The sequence below is a fragment of the Aphis gossypii genome, chromosome 2 (assembly GCF_020184175.1).
Source record: "Aphis gossypii isolate Hap1 chromosome 2, ASM2018417v2, whole genome shotgun sequence".
NCBI lineage: Eukaryota > Metazoa > Arthropoda > Insecta > Hemiptera > Aphididae > Aphis > Aphis gossypii.
In genome coordinates, this window is record NC_065531.1 from 82,544,215 (window position 1) to 82,563,770 (window position 19,556).

Sequence of the window (19,556 nt, forward strand, 5' to 3'; positions counted from 1 at the left end):
GCGCTTAAACAAAAAGACAATTTTTACGTTTTTTTATTTTATATCAACAATTTCAACAATTCCTTTGATTATGTATACCTACATTAATACAAAAGTAAATTTTTTATTTTTAGACGCATACATTATTTGATACAAAAATAGTTTGAATTATTATATAAATTGAAAGAAATATATTTCGTTAGAATGATATTATTAAATCTTGCAAAATCATTAAAAAAAAATCTCTCATTGGAAATCATTCAATCACATTTTTTTCTATTATCATGTTCCTTTGTAAATTCCTTTCTTTGAGTACTCGTTGGAATATCTGAAAATACTTCATCCATATTTTTATTTATGGATGAACTCCTGCTGTGTAATAAAAATAATAATTTCAAGCTAATGGCATAATGTACTAGCTAGGGAGTTCGTTTTATCAATAAATCAAATTTTTATATAGGTATGTACCTAATATGTATTGTATATTTCAATTATGTTTATTTGATACATTTTAATCAATTTAAGTCTGATATTAATAATAATCAAATTTATCAAATTCATCTACAGTTAACAGAATAGATTATAAATAAAATATTACCAAAAAAATTTTACTCGTTTAAATTTACGTAAGTAGGTATGCATATTTAGTATATATTATAATATTATGATATTCATTTAAGCGAAAAAAATGAAATACTTAAGGAATTAATTATACTATAATATGTTAGTAATTATTATATGCCATAATATAGTATATATTATTATATAGAATATTCTATTTTTAATTTTTCTTTAATAAAAAAAAAAAATACATTATTAGGTATTTTAATGTAATAAATCATTTATTACTTACATTTATGATGAATGTAAGTAAGTACCTATAATTGGCTATTTATAAAGCTTTGAAATTAATATTCTTTGTCAGATTAGTTGAAAGTATCATAGATAGTTGAGAAAGAAAGAAGGCGGAAAAGTCATGATAATACCTATTTAGCTTCATTAAAAATGAATATGTAGCTAAAGTATAAATAAATGAGTTTTATTTCGGATTCCGTTTACATTTACTAAAGGTTATACTTATACCTACACGAAATGAAGGAACAATAAAACAGGTCTATTTCATACAAATGGGTTAGGAGTGAAATAAATAAAGAATAATTACTGGGGATGGTAACAACATTAATTTAAATTACAAAACCCCGAGTATTGTATATCATGCCATGATGGGAATTGCAATGTTAAAGTATTTAATCACAAAAATAATAATAATAATTTTGACTTATTGCTACAAAAACCACGTCGTGTCATGCATCCCTTACAATATATTATAATATGCTGATGATATGTGTCGAATACAATCAAATTGCAAAACTACTTGTGAACAATGTGAACAGATATTATAAATTATATATAGTTTATAATTTATATGCATGTGGCATGTAGTGATATTTGTCATCAATTAATTACGTATATAAAAAGATATTTTTTAAACAGCCCATAGGTACCTATTCATATTTTATATGCTATATTATATCTTCAAAACTAAAAAATAACTAATCGGTGTTAATAATATTTGTACTTCGCAGATATCTATACTTATATTATATTCGTATAATAATAATCTCAACTAAACAATACTGAAATAGCTGACATCTGTAATAATAACATTGTATAATAAAATGAATTAAAACCGCCTCACAAAGATTGAAAATCGATTTAAATGATGGAATAATATTTACGAACATGAATATTTAATAATATTAATTATAATTCTTTGCCGGTACTGACATGCCGTACTGGTATATTGTACAGTTAAACATTTTAATCCAAGCAAATGTACGCAAATAAAAGTTTACTTGAAACTACGATATTATTAATATGCATGATGTAACGATTCAACATGATTGTATAAAATTAATTATATTATGCAGTGCATCATCAACAATTCAAAGACCTCATTTTCAAAGTTTCTGAGTATATAATATAATATAGTTTTCCCGGTCGTTATAGTGGAGTAAATTTTTGATAATAAATATGTATTCTCCGACAGTCCTAATTTGTATGCAATGTAAAAGATCTCTTACTAATTAGGTCCAAAATATCTTTGTTAACAACTTGTTTTATGTGTAATTAGATGTAAATATGAAAAATCTTAAATTTATTTGTTTCCTGCTAAAATAAAATATGATTTATTATTATTATTTTGTTTTTAGAATAGATATTTAATACATCCAGTGGCATGCCCAGAGGGGAGGTTAGGGGTTGTATCTCCTCCCATTGACTTTTTTGCTGACTTTCAAAAAACAACTTGTTAGATATTAGAGCTGTTATTATTACATGTTTTATTATTTAAGCATTTTTAACAGTTACAAATATTATATTATAATTTTTTCTTTAAAGCATAATATTTTCATACTCATATCTCTCCATTTTCCTTCATCTTTGTTCTATAATTTTAGCTGAAAATTTTAAAACTTTTTTGGTAATTTGTTTTGTGTATATTCGTATGCATATTACGAATATTTTTTCAAGTGTACCAATTTAAAATTCTAGTAATAATGTATACACTATTTTAAATTCAGATCAGTGATACATTTTTTTTACTAAAAAAATAATAATATACCTATTACTGTGGGTTATTAATTCATATTGTATTATTTCTGAACAGTAGTAATCCCAGAATTTTTCTCATAGGTTAGACCTAACCCTGATGCGCAATAGCAGAATTAATATTTTTTTATAATCTTGAAATTTCCAAGAGGGTGGAGGCGGAATAATGTGGTTGAAACATTTTGGGGTGGTCTTGACTCACCCTCGGTGCTGCCACTATTTCGGTATGCATTATAGATGATTACAACTAACGTTAGATATTATTATACAGTATATACCGTAAAATAATTAAGAGTTTATTCATTAAAATTGTAATTACTATAAATCAATTTATGAGAGTTATTGTTTGTATATTATTATTAATTATTCCTGATATAGGTTCCACCAAATATTTTTATCGTTAATTATCTTGCAACTGAAACAAAACTTAATAAAATAAATTACTGCTGTATGGTCATAACTCACTTAAATAGCAAAAATACCATAAACTTTAAAAAATATATAAACAAATTCAATAAATTTATGAACAATAATTTATAGTAATTAATTATAAAAAATTTTAATCAATTCCTAGAAACCAATCAATAAATTATTATTATTACGTATTGTATAAAAGAATGATTGATCTATTTTAAATATCTAACCGGAAGCACATATTGCTGCAATATCATCACTCTAAATATAACAAATACTCGTATGCCTGCAACAATAAATAAAAAAAAAAATGATCAATATAAATCTGAGATAATATTTCATAAAAGATTGGTGAAGAATTTTTCCCTTATTTTGTAATAAAAAGTTTTGTTAATAACAATAATTATATTAACAAATGCACACAAATATATAATTTTGATGCAATATACTTATGATGAATATTGAAGTAGGTATATGCGCATGTTAGATGTTATACTTAAGATTCGAGGATGTTTATATCTTCCGACACATCAGTATTTCCAATATTATCATTTATCAATTTAATTCATTTTATATTTTGTATTGTACCCTTATACAAATATTAAAAATTTTCTTTTATACATAATAAAAAATATATATATATATTATAGATACTATTTATATTGAATTTTACACGTGAAGTGATCACATTTACAAAATCGTTCATATTCACAATTGTTATTTATAATTAAAAACAGAATAATTACTTTTTGTTTGCAAATAAAAATATTTTAAGCAAAAAAAGAGATATAAAATGAATCCTAAATAATCTTGTATTGCGGTATATAAAATAAAACTAAAGCACCTACCGTACATATGTAGATATTATTAAAACTAATTAGTATTCATTCAAATAACACTGTCTGGAGTCTAGACTTAAAACAGTGAAATCATTAAGGGCGTTTAAGCACTGTAATTTTGTTGATTTTCCTTCAACAATTATTAATTCCGCGAATACTGCGAAAAATATTCTTCCTATTCAGCATTTAAAAAAAGGAATAAAAGAGAAAAAGTGAAACTAACAATAAATAAATATGTATCTAAAATATGCAATTCAGAAAACTTATATCATAATAAATAATAGTTTATAATTTAATTAATTAATATTTCATTCTTTATTTTACAAAATTTAAAAATAATAGATATAATAAAATTGATAATAGTATTAACTGTTTAATACTTAACAATTATTTTGAATAATAAATAATAATTAATAGTTATTAATATTATTGAAAACATAAAATACGTGAAACATAATCACACTACCCAAAGACAACATTAATTATAAAATAACATATTTTATCAACCATTGTGTCTACATATCTATAGACTATAATTCAACAACTGAAAGAATGTTGAGTTTTAAATACTTTATGATATAGTTATACTGACACGGTAGTGGTATGTAATATTACGTAACTCGGATCCGTATCAATACCAATGTGAAGCTATATAGCTAAATATGTGGTAAAAGCAAACATATTACACTCTTCTTTTTCCTATTTTCTACTTCTGATCATATTTCACTGAAAGAGTTCAACGAAGTCTTCTTTTCTCGTACACTCCCCGACAGACACAATGACGATAGATTGTGAGGATGATAAAAATAGGCACATTGTATATATTTTTAATGGAATGAACAGTCTTTCATTATTACGACTATTGTCTAATTGGAACTTGGCACATAGCCTGATAACAACTCTGTTGTGACATTTTGTTCACGGTAAGCGAACCTTTCATTAAAAAGAACTTTTTAATTTAATAATAGGTACTTATCGGTTAGTTGAAACAAAACAATACAATTATCTTGATGAAGTCAGATCTTTTGCTGGTTTTTAACTATGTTTGTTCAAAACAGTTATTAGTTATAATATGTATAATATAATATAATTTATTTTTAACACTAACAAAACATATTATACAAACATACACTAATTAAATAATTATGTATAGAGTATACAATATATATATATTATGTGGCTGTTACCTATCTATAAAAAAATTAGAAACAATTAAAATATTAAATAATATAACTGTAAATTTCAATCTAAAACAGAATTTTCCTTTTTATTTTGATAAACTTGCTTGTAATTAACTCGTTTTTTTGAAAAACTGACACTTTGTAGTAAAATTGCTCATAATCATTTGAATTAAAAATATTTGAATACTATTTAAGTGCTCCTAGAATTTAAATTTATTTGTTATTAAAATAATGTTAAAAAATATAATATTAACGCTAACTATTAATTAATGAAAGTAACCTACAAACAAATTATAAGGACCAATTTTTTTTTATTGAACTATTATGTTAAGGCATAGAGCATACACCAACATAATTATGACTTAAGTAATATTTAAAATATAATGCCAATTTTAAATTATATAAATACGATTACCCTACAGGTTAAGACTTAACCGTTAAGCCATACATTTATAATATATAATTAAATATCTTATTGTATTTGATTATAGAACTAGTGCAAGTTCAATTAATAAATGTTTATATAACGCTAGTGGCCTGTTTTGATTTTCTATGATAATTTTGTTTTAAAACTTATCTAAAATAAACTCAGCTTAACTTGATTAAAGAAAATATACAACATGTATTACTTATACCACGTTACGCATTAAAAAATCATCAATTTGACGTAATTAAACTTCAATTACGATTTATGCAGCGTCAGATTAACTGACACCAGACTGATTTGTTTTTGGAGCTATATTTTTTTATTATAACATTTTATTTTTTTAATTTGCAATTCTAAACTAAAGTTGCTTATTACCCTTTCCCTTTATACAAAAAGTTATTTATCATTGTTAAATATTAAATTATGTTTTTAAACAATAATTATAGTTTGAAAAAAATTTATTCATAATATTAAAATATAATTTATATTGGTTTATTTAATATAAAATATCACGAATAAATAAAATTGACTTTTAGTTTACTAACTTAAAACCAATAAAATAATTTTTATATTATTATGTATTTTCGTGTAGATATACTAGAGAAAATATTTTAAAAAGTAAATTATTCTTAATCTGCTGTAAAAACATGGTGACAGTATAAATTAAAATCAATTAGAAAATACTACACAAACATTATGTTATAGGTAGGTATTGACGTATTGTATTTGTTGTTCACTATTCATAAATAAAACGTAAAACATGTTATTTGATTATGTTCTCAAAATTATTAAATATTTCTTATTTTGTAAATGCTGGTTCTAAATTCAAATATTCATCGGTCGGTTATGATAAATATAATTTATTGAAGCCTACATTACCTATTCCTATGACCGTGGCCGAGAATATTTGAAAGGGAAATAAATATCAACCCCTCCAATACTTAATTTATAAGATAATAGTACCCGAAGGGCGTTACTAAATTATACATAACCCTTAAAATATGTTAAAACTAACCACATACCTACCATATACACACTCAAATAAGGAACATACTAGTATTATAATAATGTAATGATTGTCGTTTTTACAGCTTTCGTTTCAATTTTAATAAAACGTTTCATTCATAAAGTTTATTAGTATGAGGAATTGCATGCGATTTAAATAAGTACACATGTAAAATACGCACAGATCAAAATTATTATTACCTAAAATCTGTATGCATGTCGCGCTAAACAATTTAAAATACAGTGTAATTATTTTAATTAGAGAAGTTAATTATTTATGTCTTTAAAGTTTTGATGAGCGGAATAGTGGACCTAATATTTCGGGGTACCTACACCTGTGCCACTCTATTCATCAAATACATAGGTATAACAGTAAGTTGCACTTGTTCAAAATTTAATTTGTATGCTGTACCTATTATTTTGAAAAATATTTTAATTTGAAATATAAAATAAAAAATATATGTTGACATTTAAAAATTAGAAAACTTAAGAATACGATAAAAATATTAATATTTTTCAAAAATGTTGTTTTATAATAACTTTGAATTATATAAAAACAAAAAAAAAAAACATTAATACTTTTCAAGATAATGAGCATATAAATAAACAGGTTTGATTTTTTTCAACAGACAAAATATAAGTGCTAAAATGTAAAACATCATACTACAAATTAAAATATTATAAAATATATTAATAGATTTAATGGGTAGTTAATAATACTAATTAATTAATAACAATACGACATATTTTAATAGTATTTATATTTTATAATATATTATAAGTATAATCAATAAATATTATCACTTTTATTATGAATTAATTAACATAATTAACAATTATATTATTTAATAATTCTCTAATTATTTAGTGACTTTTTACAGTTAATCGATAAATTATTTTTGTAATTATAAAATGAATGTAATTTGTAAATGAAACATTTCAGCTTTAAATGTATTTAAATTTAAATATTTATTAGCAGCTATATAGGATCAATTATTAATGTTATCTATAATCAAATATCAATGGTACATACTATATTTTATACAGTATTTTTACGTAACCTCATTATTAAAATGAAATAGGTATTTAAAAATGTTGCTTATAATATTCATTTGAATAAAAACTGTTTTTAATTGTATTGGTACTTCTAAAAAAATAATATCCTATTAACTTGAACTTGAAAAATAAAATGTATTGTTACAGCATTTAAGTTTATTTTTTTATATTTTTCGTTTTAAATTTGAAGTGTTTCCGAAATTTTTTATTAGTTCTATGTATAATGATTATGTGCAATCTTTACAGTTTACATATGTTTTCAGATAACTATTTTAAGCATACTAAAGTAGCTCGAAATTTTGCATGTAAGGCTTATAGATTAGACATTTAAGTTTTAGAGTATATCACATCATATTTTTAATTAGCGAAGTTTCTAGTATTTTTTTAGGAAATTGTTAACAAATCTGAAAATGATTTTTTAATAGAATAACCAGAACTCCGCAAAAGTTAATTTTTTATTATTAATAAATCACTTGCTAGTTATTGAGTTAAAATTAAAAATAATAATATATTTTTGTATAATATCATATTATTATCCTGCAGTACAAAGGTAAGTATTTAGTTTCAAAATGAATGCCCAATATTGTATTGAAACAATTGAACAGATAGATTTTTTTATTGCTATTTATCAGTTATCCGACATCTAAAGGCCATTATCTAAAATTTATTTGTTTTTTCAATTTTGTAATAATTTAAGTATTATATGCTATAACCTATAAATCTATTTTAATATTGATTTATGAAATATTTTATCTGAAACAGAAGCCACTTTCTGTATTAATTATAAATAAATATCTATATAAAATATTATAATATATTAAATCCGTACTCTCAGTACTCAGTACTGCTATAGTATTATATAGTGTTAGTGTATAATATAAAAATATACAGACTTACTCATTTGTACATAATATTATAAAAAAAAAAAACAAATCAAATAACCATCACCGCATGAGAATTTTAATAATTTTAGTATTTTTAACAATTAAATGATATGATAATAACATCACATAAAAATAAACATAATATTAAGCTTTGTATATCAAATATCAAATAGTAGGAACTTATATTATGACATGACACATAATACATAAAACATAACCAATGCGTCAATGCTTTACATATATTGGTTACCTACTTAGAACGTAATAATATTTTATTGTTGAGCTATCTAACGGGAAATATAATATAACACGACTTTGAGAATAAAAATTATAGTAAGTAGGTATATACCTATAAAGCTTATATATATACTATAAGTCTATACGTCTATATAATATATTTTATAATATACACAAGATCGTTTAATAGATTTTACTTACAGTTTAATAGTGTTATTAATAATACAAACAAAATTATGAAAGTTTTTATCAATTTTAAGCATCACGGACCTACTACTGTTTAATGCAAAAAGATTGGAATTCGATAATAATATCTATTCAGAATTAATGTTAATTATTAAGGTCACATAAAAAGCATACCTATATATTATTATTCAAACTGGTTTAACTCCAGTTATCTTTTTCCAATGGTTAATAATTAATTAAAAATTCTTATTTTCGGTTTACGCAGTCAAGTATCATGGCTGTATTGTATAATTGTATGAATCTACCTATTGTAGTTTATACATCTTTATTAGCAATAATATATAATAAGCAATTTATCGTGAGTTCTATTCTTTAAAATTATAGTCAATAGTCAATGTGTTGTCTTGAGTTAATCGGATACCATAACTCATAAGTTTGATTTTACATAGAAGAAAAGAAAGATCTAGGTACTAACTGTGAGTAACGAATTATCTTCGAGTGAAACAAAATTAACAGGTGATTGTATTAAATATTTAATAAAAATTAGGTGAACCACTCAGATCCAGTACATAATTTTATACGTTTCAGCTATCGTTTGGCGCCAGTTTAAATAAACACCTCTGCAGTCTATATTAAAAGAAAATAATATATTTTAAAAAATAATAATAATAATAATACTGCAGTTTCTCCACGTGTATGCTGTCAGGTGGAACAAAGAATTGATTTAAATTAACTACTGGTAACAGTACCTACTTATCATGAATTACAACAAATCAACATCAAAATTAATCAAGTGTTATGAACTTAAATAAATTGTAGACATTTTTAATGCAAATATAAGTCAATTCAAATTAAATCGAGCGCAGCAATCATTAAAATATTTATTATAGTTAAAAATATTGCCAAGATTGACGATTGTAATATATTATACTGCTACTAAATAACATTAGATAATAATAATAAAAAAAAGTCTACAACATTGAAAACAATTAAATGAGAGTACCCAGAGTACCTATATTATTTAAATATATCGACGGTTGTTGAGAAAAAAAATCGTTTTTCACATTGATTTATTAATATTTACATAGGTAATAATAATGGGTAATATAGATGATATATTGTACCAACAGCTTCAATGAATGAATATTTTAGTCGATAAAGCGAAAGTGCATCTGGTCTGTACGAGTGTACGACTAACATTTTTTATTCATAACTTTATATATTATAATATAAACATTGGTTAGCAAAAGTCAGTGGAGATAATTAAGTTGAAGCCGTTGGAGATTTTTGACTTTATTGTATATTATGTGTTTGTGTGTGTGTGTGTGTGTTCAGTACCAAAACTCAAGAGTAATAATATATCCAAAGTTTTCAGCATGGCTTCGTCCCTACGGGTCTTTCAACAACGATCTTCAAATTATCGCATGCTATACATATTATATTAAATAGAAAGTTATAGAATACACAAACACGCATATACACAATGACATCGCACACAGAATACCACCGCGTGCTTCCATATCAATTGTATCTATTTACATATTAAATTAATTTTTGAACATTATACTGCAGAATTAAGCTTGAATATCATTTATCCACTATGATTAATGATTATACCATGCTCGAATAAGAATTTACCTATACTGCAAAAAGTCTCAAGTCTCATGTAACATTGTCAGTTGTCAACCTTCTATAAGAGATGATAAATCCTCACAATAAAATTGTTTTCATTTTTAATAACCAAAATATTCCGTAACTATATATTCCGTAGGTACAAAACGATGTTTGGTCAAGGTCGGTGGATAAATTTATCGGACGAGCACTAAAGCAAAATCGCTTATTTAAACCATTAAAATAATATAATACTTTGCAACGAATGAGCACGCATACATTATTTCGATTAGACATTACGTATAATAGCTACCTATTATTTATTAATGTCACAGTATACCTATATTATTTTGAGTAGGTACCACGGCACTTAAATCTTAAATTGAATAGATTGAATTGCGCAAGATTATTTTAAGTACTTAAACTAAATTTTTTACTGTCAAGATTCTTGTACAATCAAAATTAGAAAATAAAATCAATCATACAGACATATATAGTTAAAAATTATAATGTACTTAGTTGACTTTACAAAGTAAAAGTTAGATAAAATGTAATTAAATATAATGTAATGATATTTAGGTATATTATACATGATACATTTATTTTACCATATATCATTATCATTTATATCAATATACTACATTATAGTGTACAACGTGTACTAAGATTTTACATGAAAATCTAAATAATCTTTTATTTAAAAATTGTAAAAAGCGTTAGGTATTTACCATTCAATTTATTTAAAATATATATATATATATATACTGAATTGATTTACTGTTTATTAAATTATTTTGTATAAATTGGACCATAGATTTTCAAAAATTTTGAACACCTTGGTATAAACAATTCTTAAACTAAAATCAACCAGTCTTAAAGTACTTACAAGTTACAACTACAATTAGTATACTAGGTATAAAAGATTGAAAACTGAAATCTATTACTCGTAAATTTTTAATGTTCAAAATATTAAAATATTATTTTGCTTAGAATAATATTTAGAATTAATTATTTTTTTAATCTATTGATGAATTATTAATTATTATGCATATTGAACAGTTTTATATTAATTTATATCTATATATTGTGTCATTATATTAGTAATCCTAATTCTTATAACTTCTTAAGTTTCGAACTTTAACCAAGAGCAGAAATAACAGAAATAATGATGAAAAAATATAAATTAGACTATATTAGTTTAAAGCTATTCGTTTAGGATAATTTATTTTTGATGCAGGTAAATACCTACTATAATTAACAACATAAAAACTAAGAAATGAAGTTATGCATTCATGATAAATATTTTTGGTTAAAATTGATGCGTAAATTGTTCGGTAATAATACGACAAGTGTTATTGATTACAATAGTAATTGGCATCTTACAATAATCTACTTACTAAAATAGTAAGCTTAAGGCGTCTAATGTCTATAATACCTACTTATATTTATTTCACAAGCTCCCTGTCACTCGTCTAATTATAATTATTACAGTGCAGTAGTAACTAGTATCGACAGTATCGTTTATTAGAGTCCAGGGAATTGGCTATAGCTATAGGCATGATTTAGGTAGATATAGATACTTTATGTCTTTGTAATTATAATTATTGCCATTTTATCCAGCGGATCCTTAACCTTGAACAATTGGGATGGAAGTATCAAAAATACGTGATCGCCTCTTGGTTTCTAAAGTGTTATTGCCACTATTGAATAGTGACATTAAACGGATACGTCGTGTAAATTGTAGTAATGTAATACAAGTTGTTATAACGTATGCGAATACGACAGATTATTAATCGCGACAAATTTAAACAGGTTTTCGGTAATAATATGTTCGTGTATAGCTGTGCGTGTACGACATGAAATGATTAATGGCAATTGAAAATTTTAATAGAAGTAAATTGTGCTTAACACGTATTTTAACAGTTGTGTACTTGTGTGTAAGTGTAGTACAACGACGACATTTCAATATGTTATTTTTAAAACTTTAAACTAATGATGTGGATCGTACGTAAAATGTATATAAGTACTGTCAATTCACTGACCTCACTTTTTGTATACATATACGATATACCTACCTAATTTCCCGGTAAATTTACATTAATTAAAATTATAGCAAAGTATATAGGTACTTAAGTAACCGTTTTACACTAATGTGCATACAAACAAATCGCACAATAATATGTGTAACCTAACCACCTTAGGTACCTACCTATACCTATACTACACGTCTATACCTATGCAAAGTAAAAGCTCGATTATCCGTCATTCTCTCATCCATCAACTTCTATATCGTCATAATAGTATCGTGAATAATTATTATACGTAGAATAATGCACGCCCGTATTATGAGTATAAACAATACACGTATACTTGTAGAAGAACAAAAAACGTATCCATAAAAAAGCTATGTGGATTCATCTAAAGAAACCAAAATGACTAATATTTCTTAAATTATTATTTTTATTCAACATACGCACTATGCGTATAATATTAAAATTAATATAGGTACCTACCTGTAATAATTATAAACATAAAATTTTTTTTTTCGTTTATTCGTCACTATCTTGATCCCGTTTAAGGCACGTAATCGAGATTTTACTGTATTTCACATTATAATAAATGTATTTAAAAGGTATAAAATTGAAAATGACGTATTTTCAAAAAAATAATTACAAATACTGTCTACCGAGTAAACGCATATAAAGATAATATAACATTTAATCATTTTTGAATCGTTTGTTGATGTTGCTAAGTTCAAACCTCACTTACCTGACCTCACTCACCGGTGGTATAAAATCTCTTAATTAAATTAATAAATCTCTAATGTCTCTACTCTTTACAGTGTAATGTGTATCCTATATTTAACGATTTAATCTGGGCGGTGGGAGTTTTGTGGGTGTGATGCCTAATGTTTATTTTATTTTATTTTTTTGAGCTTGTTCGGTAGTAGGTAATATTTATTAAGTTTCGTTAGTCGTTGTATGTAAAGCAAGTTTTGAATTAGCAACATCAGTGCAATATATTTGAAAATTGAATTTACCTGATACAAGATATTGATCTGCAGAACTCATATGATTGAAATTCCCAAAGACGAACCAGCTAGGTCTCATGATGGCTTATGTACTTTATTATGGTAGTCAATTTAACTGATTTAACTGAATTTTTTAAACGAAAAATGTAGAACGTACGGACGTTGGCACGCGTGTAATTTAAAAACGATTTTCTTGAAATTGGTTGGGATGGAAAAAAACATCACCTCCGAACACCTCACCATCTTCTCGTCGGTCGGTTCTCAGAATCTAATCTAAAAATCATAAAAATACAAAAAATACAAAATAGCGCACGTTGGCGACATCTAGTCGTGTACATAGTGTACTATGGTGATAACGGTGTTTTGATTGATAACTATTAATACTCTAATAATATACAATAATGATAAATTGATAAAGCTGAATTCAATAATTCATATTTATTTTCGAAGTTCTTACCTCTTACCTAATTTTTTTAATTTTTTTTTACTAATTACTATTACAACAGACTATAATTACGTATAAACCATGTTCTTTTACGATTAATTAATTATAGTTTAACCTACCTAGTTCCTATCACTTATTATTTTAAAGTAAAATAATTTTTTGCCATTAAAAAAACACCTGATTAAATTTAAGAACGTTATTTTTTTCTCATCTAATTACTGTTATTAAGTATTGTTATGCTGGGTCTTAGTAAAGCAAAAATTCGTGTTAATCGCTTATGGAGTATTTCAAAAACAGTGTTTCCAGAAACACCTGTGATAATTTATCCTAACTACAATCATTATAAGTAAGGGTTCATTTAATTTGTTCTTTTTTATTGTTAAAATCTTCATAGACATTTTCAGAATTCAACAATAAATTTATCCTCAAGAAGTATGGAAAAAATCAAAAATCGTTTGGCTCAGGAGAGATCGCCTTACCTTTTACAGCACGCAGAAAATCCCGTTCAATGGTTTGTATTAGTTTGAATTATATTTTATTTTTTTTCTCAATATTTTCTCAATGCCTAAATTATTATAAATATACTTTCTATTTTTATTATTTTGTAAATCATACAAATTATTTTACAATTTATTCCTATAATATGATATTTTAATAATATTCCTAAAATATTAAAACCATATATTAAATTGGGTGTTTGAGTTGTTTGAAAATCATAAATTCATAATTAAAATTAACGGTATTATATTAAGGTATCCATGGGGTGATGAAGCATTTGAAAAAGCCCGTTTGGAGAAAAAACTTATTTTTCTATCGGTTGGTTATTCTACTTGTCATTGGTGCCATGTAATGGAGCATGAGTCATTTGAAAATCAAGATGTTGCAGCTGTCATGAATGAACATTATATAAATATTAAAGTGGATCGAGAAGAACGACCTGATGTAGATCAACTGTACATGACTTTTGTTCAGGTATAACAATCTTTTATACAGTTCACTGTATCCTGTTTAAAAATTAAAATATACAACTATTTAAATACTGAAGAACAATTATTAATATTATTATATTTTCATACTAATTTAAAAAATCTGCTTTTGGCAAAGATTTAAATTTTAAAAATATACTATACTATATGCTATTTTTTAGATATTTTTATCATTAAAACTCTTATGTCCCAAATACTATGTCCTTTATAGATTTAAAATATATTTTTTATATACATTTTTTTGATAGATATATTTAAAACTAAATTATATATTTATACAAACTATAAACCAATAATGATAGTGTTTCTTTAGCCTACATATTATTTCTCTTTTATATTGGTTAGGCAGCGTGTGGTCAAGGAGGATGGCCAATGAGCGTATTTTTAACACCTGATTTGAAACCAATTGGTGGTGGAACATACTATCCGCCAAATGATGCATATGGGCGTCCTGGATTTAAAACTATTCTTTTACACATGGCTAATAAAGTAAATTAATAATTATAAATATTTATAACACCTATTATTATGAATGTAACACCTACTATTATTTTTTTAAGTGGAAAAATGATTCAAACTCAATGTTGGAAAATGGTACTAAACTGATGAAAATACTTAAACAAACTACAGCTTTTGATATACAACTTGGTACTGAACTTTCTAACATTATGAAACCTAATCCTAAGACATGGATAACATGTTACTCACAAATTGAAAGAATTTATGATGATGAATGGGGTGGTTTTGGTATGCCACCTAAATTCCCTCAGCCGACAATATTAGATTTTCTGTTTCATGTTTCTTACAAAATGTCAAAATCATCTGAGGGGAAAAAAAGCTTGGAAATGGCATTGACTACTTTGCAAAAAATGACCATGGGTGGCATACATGATCACATTGGTCAAGTGAGACATTTCAAGAAATTAAAAAAAATTTGAATTTACTATCATTGTGTTTAGGGTTTTGCTAGATATTCTACTGATGAAAAATGGCATGTACCACATTTTGAAAAAATGTTGTATGATCAAGCACAGTTAGCTGTGTCATATACCACAGCCTTCCAAATAACCAAACATGAGCAGTATTCAGATGTTGTTCATGATATCTTGCAATATGTCAGTAGAGATTTAAGTCATGAGGTAAGAATTTGCCTAGTATTAATGTATAAAATATTTATTTTTAACACAATGCACATGTGTACAATCACAAATGTAATGATAATATCTAGTACCTACTAAGCTATGAATTAATTTAATATATGTAAAACTTTTTTTTCTTTCAATTTCAATAGCATAATAATAAATATTTTTATTTCTACTGTAGATTGTATGTATTAATTTAAATTAAAAAAAAAATCATAATTTTTAGCAAGGTGGATTTTATAGTGCTGAAGATGCAGATTCACTACCTACAGCTGATTCTACTAAAAAACGTGAAGGTGCTTTTTTTACTTGGACACAAGAAGAAATTAAAACACTTTTAGACAAACCCCTTGATTCAAAATCTAATTTTAAGCTTTCTGATCTATTTTGTTGGCATTTTAGTGTTTTACCTAATGGCAATGTTCGACCAGACTCGGTAAGTGTCAAATAATATTTTTAACTAATAGAAACCATAGCCCATAGGTGTGTGTAGGATCTTGTATCTTGTGTAACACATATTTATAACTGGCCCGATAGAACAATAAGCAGCTCACTTAATTTTCTCATTATGTCTATGGATAGTAAAATATGTTAGGTTTAAAATGATATATTCTTGTAAAATATATTATTCAATTATTTGATTAAATAAAATATTGTTTAGTGTCAGATATGCCTGTATTACTCTGTTGATTGAATGGTTATCAGCTATTGTCTATAAATATGATATATGTTGTAGATGTGTGCAAACAACCTGGAACTTCTTACATTACTAAATTATTTTATTTTTTCAATTTTATCAATTAAAAATTAATATTTTAATATATTCAATATTTTTAAGATTATTCACTCTAAGCCTAAATATTCACTTGTCTACTAGCTAAATCAAAAATAAATTTAAGATGTTAAGAATGCATCATTTGCTGTACCTGTACATACCTATGATAAAAACATTTACTTAACTACTATTTACTTTATGTATTAATTTATTAATAGGATCCTCATGGAGAATTATTGGATCAAAATGTGTTGATAGAGTTCAGAAGCAAGGAAAGTACTGCCAAAAAGTTTGAAATAACTGTGGAAAATGTAGAAAAAGAACTAAAAATTGCAAAAAACATACTATATGAAGCACGAAAAAATAGACCTCGCCCACATTTAGACAATAAAATAATAACTTCATGGAATGGTAAATTAGCCTCTTTACTAAAATTTTTAGTAATTCTGTGTATTATTTGTTAAAAATAAGACTATAGACCAAACTTAAATTAATAAGTGCCACATTTTTATTGAATTTAATATAGTATAATAGTATTTTATATTTATCTTGCCCTGCCAATAAAGTACTTTTGATAAAAGAGCACAAAAAAAGTTTAAAATTATAATATTTATAAATTACACTACATAATTTAATAAGTTTTATAGTAGAATAAATTCCTTCAATTAAAATTGTATAATATTTATACATCTACTGTTATTGTTTCCTGCTATATCATTTTTGTATTAATAATTACTAAAACTAAGAAATACTAGAAAAATATAAAAGAATAATTACTTTGACATAATAATTATGAAATAAGGATAGAAGAAATAGAACTTATTCCAATAAAATATTCTAAACACACTATGTTAAATAACCTAACCTAACCTAAACAAATACTTCATTTGATTGTTATTTTATTTTTTTGTAGATTACACTGTCTTATGAATAATATTTATTGATTAATAATTTACTAATTTCCAATTTAACAATATATTAATCAAGTTTAACATGGTTAAATGTACTATATAGTATATATTTTATATTTCTATGATAAAATAGTTACAGTAAAGCTTCCATTAAACAAAATACTTTTGAGAACCAATTCAAATTATAACCTTATATACATAAAATATTAATTCTCTATCATACAAATTTGCTTGTTGCTTTTAAGATTGTAATATTAAAGTTTTACTGTATTATTTTAAATTGTATTATATGCATTTTACAGGACTAATGATAACAGCATATGCAAGAGCAGCATCAGCATTTAATGTAGAGGAATATAAACAAAGAGCTATTAAAGCTGCTGAATTTCTTGAAATGCATGCGTGGGACTCCAATATTAATTTATTATTAAGATCGTGTTATGTAAATGATGATGGAAATATCGCTAACATGTAATATACTATGGAATTTAGTATGTTTTTTAATTTTAATTATTTCATAACTTTTTTAGAGAAAAACCCATTCCAGGTTTCCTCAATGACTATGCTTTTCTCATACGTGGTCTTTTAGATTTGTATGAATGTACATTACAGTCTAAATGGTTGAAATGGGCTGATGAACTACAAGCACAGCAAGATGAGTTGTTTTGGGATAAAGAGAAATTTGGATACTATTCTTCGTCTGACAAAGATCCAAGTATCATTTTGAGGTTCAAGAGTGGTAAGAAAATGATGGATTATACATGAATGTTATATTTTAAAACTTTATTTTCAGATCATGATGGAGCTGAACCTGCTGGTAATTCAATATCGGCATTAAATCTATTAAAACTATCAATGTTGACTGAAAAGTCTGAATACCGTTCAAAAATTGATCCTTTATTTTTGACATTTGCTGGCCGTCTGTCTAATAGTCCAAGTGCTTTACCAGCATTAGTGTCTGCTCTCACTTTACATTTTGATTCAATGACTTCTGTAAGTGTGATGTAAATCATTTTAAGACCATTTTTAACTTATAATTGTTCTGTTTAGGTATACGTTACTGGTGATTTAGACAATCCTGATCTAGAAACATTATTATCTGCAATTAGACAACGTTATATGCCTAATCTTGTGTTAGCTCATGCTGATAAAAACTCTTTATCAGAACTAGCAAAAGGTTTAGCAATAGCAGAGAATGGGAAAGTTGCTGCATATGTATGCAAGAATAATACATGCAATTTACCAGTGCATAGTACAGAAGAGTTAATTGCCTTATTAGATGGGACGGTAGAAAAGCCCATTAGTGTAGTTGCTTAGTATAAATATTAAATGTATTTTTGGTTTTGTAACATTTTAAATGCTTTTATTTATTATTTAATGTTATTAATGTATGTTTACATATTGTGTATCAATATATTTACTTATATGTTCCAAATACATTATTTATATATTTTTTTATCTTAACAAGTTTAGTATTATGATTATGCCCTATAAAAGAGACCTTTTCTTTTAAGACAAGCTCATAATTTGAGAACATTTATCATAGATAAAAATAAACTTACAAGTTAAACTCATTATGTTGGCTAATTATGAGGACTTTTATTTTACATTTATAATCATCTCTAAATCGAGGAAAATGTTCTCACCAGTTAGATTTACTTAGAATATGACTTGCTTTAGATTAAAAAGACACTAATCATAGACCATAGTCACAACTCACAGATATAAAAATGTGTTTATACTTTATAGTAACTCACTAAAAATTGAATCATCTCATATTATTAAATTAAACAAATACTGTTACTAAATAAATTTAAAATTTGTAGGTGTATGAAAT

General features: G+C 25.0%; 1 protein-coding gene across 2 annotated transcripts; it reads left to right on the plus strand.

Annotated features, from left to right (window-relative positions):
* The first annotated feature begins 13,914 nt into the window (after nt 1–13,914).
* On the plus strand, nt 13,915–19,186 carry LOC114119406 (spermatogenesis-associated protein 20). Of its 2 annotated transcripts, XM_050201142.1 has the most exons (13): nt 13,915–14,049; nt 14,132–14,251; nt 14,300–14,416; nt 14,658–14,877; nt 15,237–15,380; nt 15,452–15,796; nt 15,851–16,030; nt 16,260–16,469; nt 17,027–17,219; nt 18,022–18,190; nt 18,250–18,458; nt 18,513–18,712; nt 18,770–19,186. In XM_050201142.1, exons 2-13 carry the CDS (start codon nt 14,142–14,144, stop codon nt 19,034–19,036), a joined length of 2,364 nt encoding a protein of 787 aa, XP_050057099.1. In that variant the 5' UTR covers nt 13,915–14,049; nt 14,132–14,141; the 3' UTR covers nt 19,037–19,186. The 2 variants fall into 2 exon arrangements, with proteins under 2 accessions (XP_050057099.1, XP_027836755.2); XM_027980954.2 differs by having other exon boundaries at nt 13,917–14,251; nt 14,310–14,416.
* The last annotated feature ends 370 nt before the right edge of the window (nt 19,187–19,556 follow it).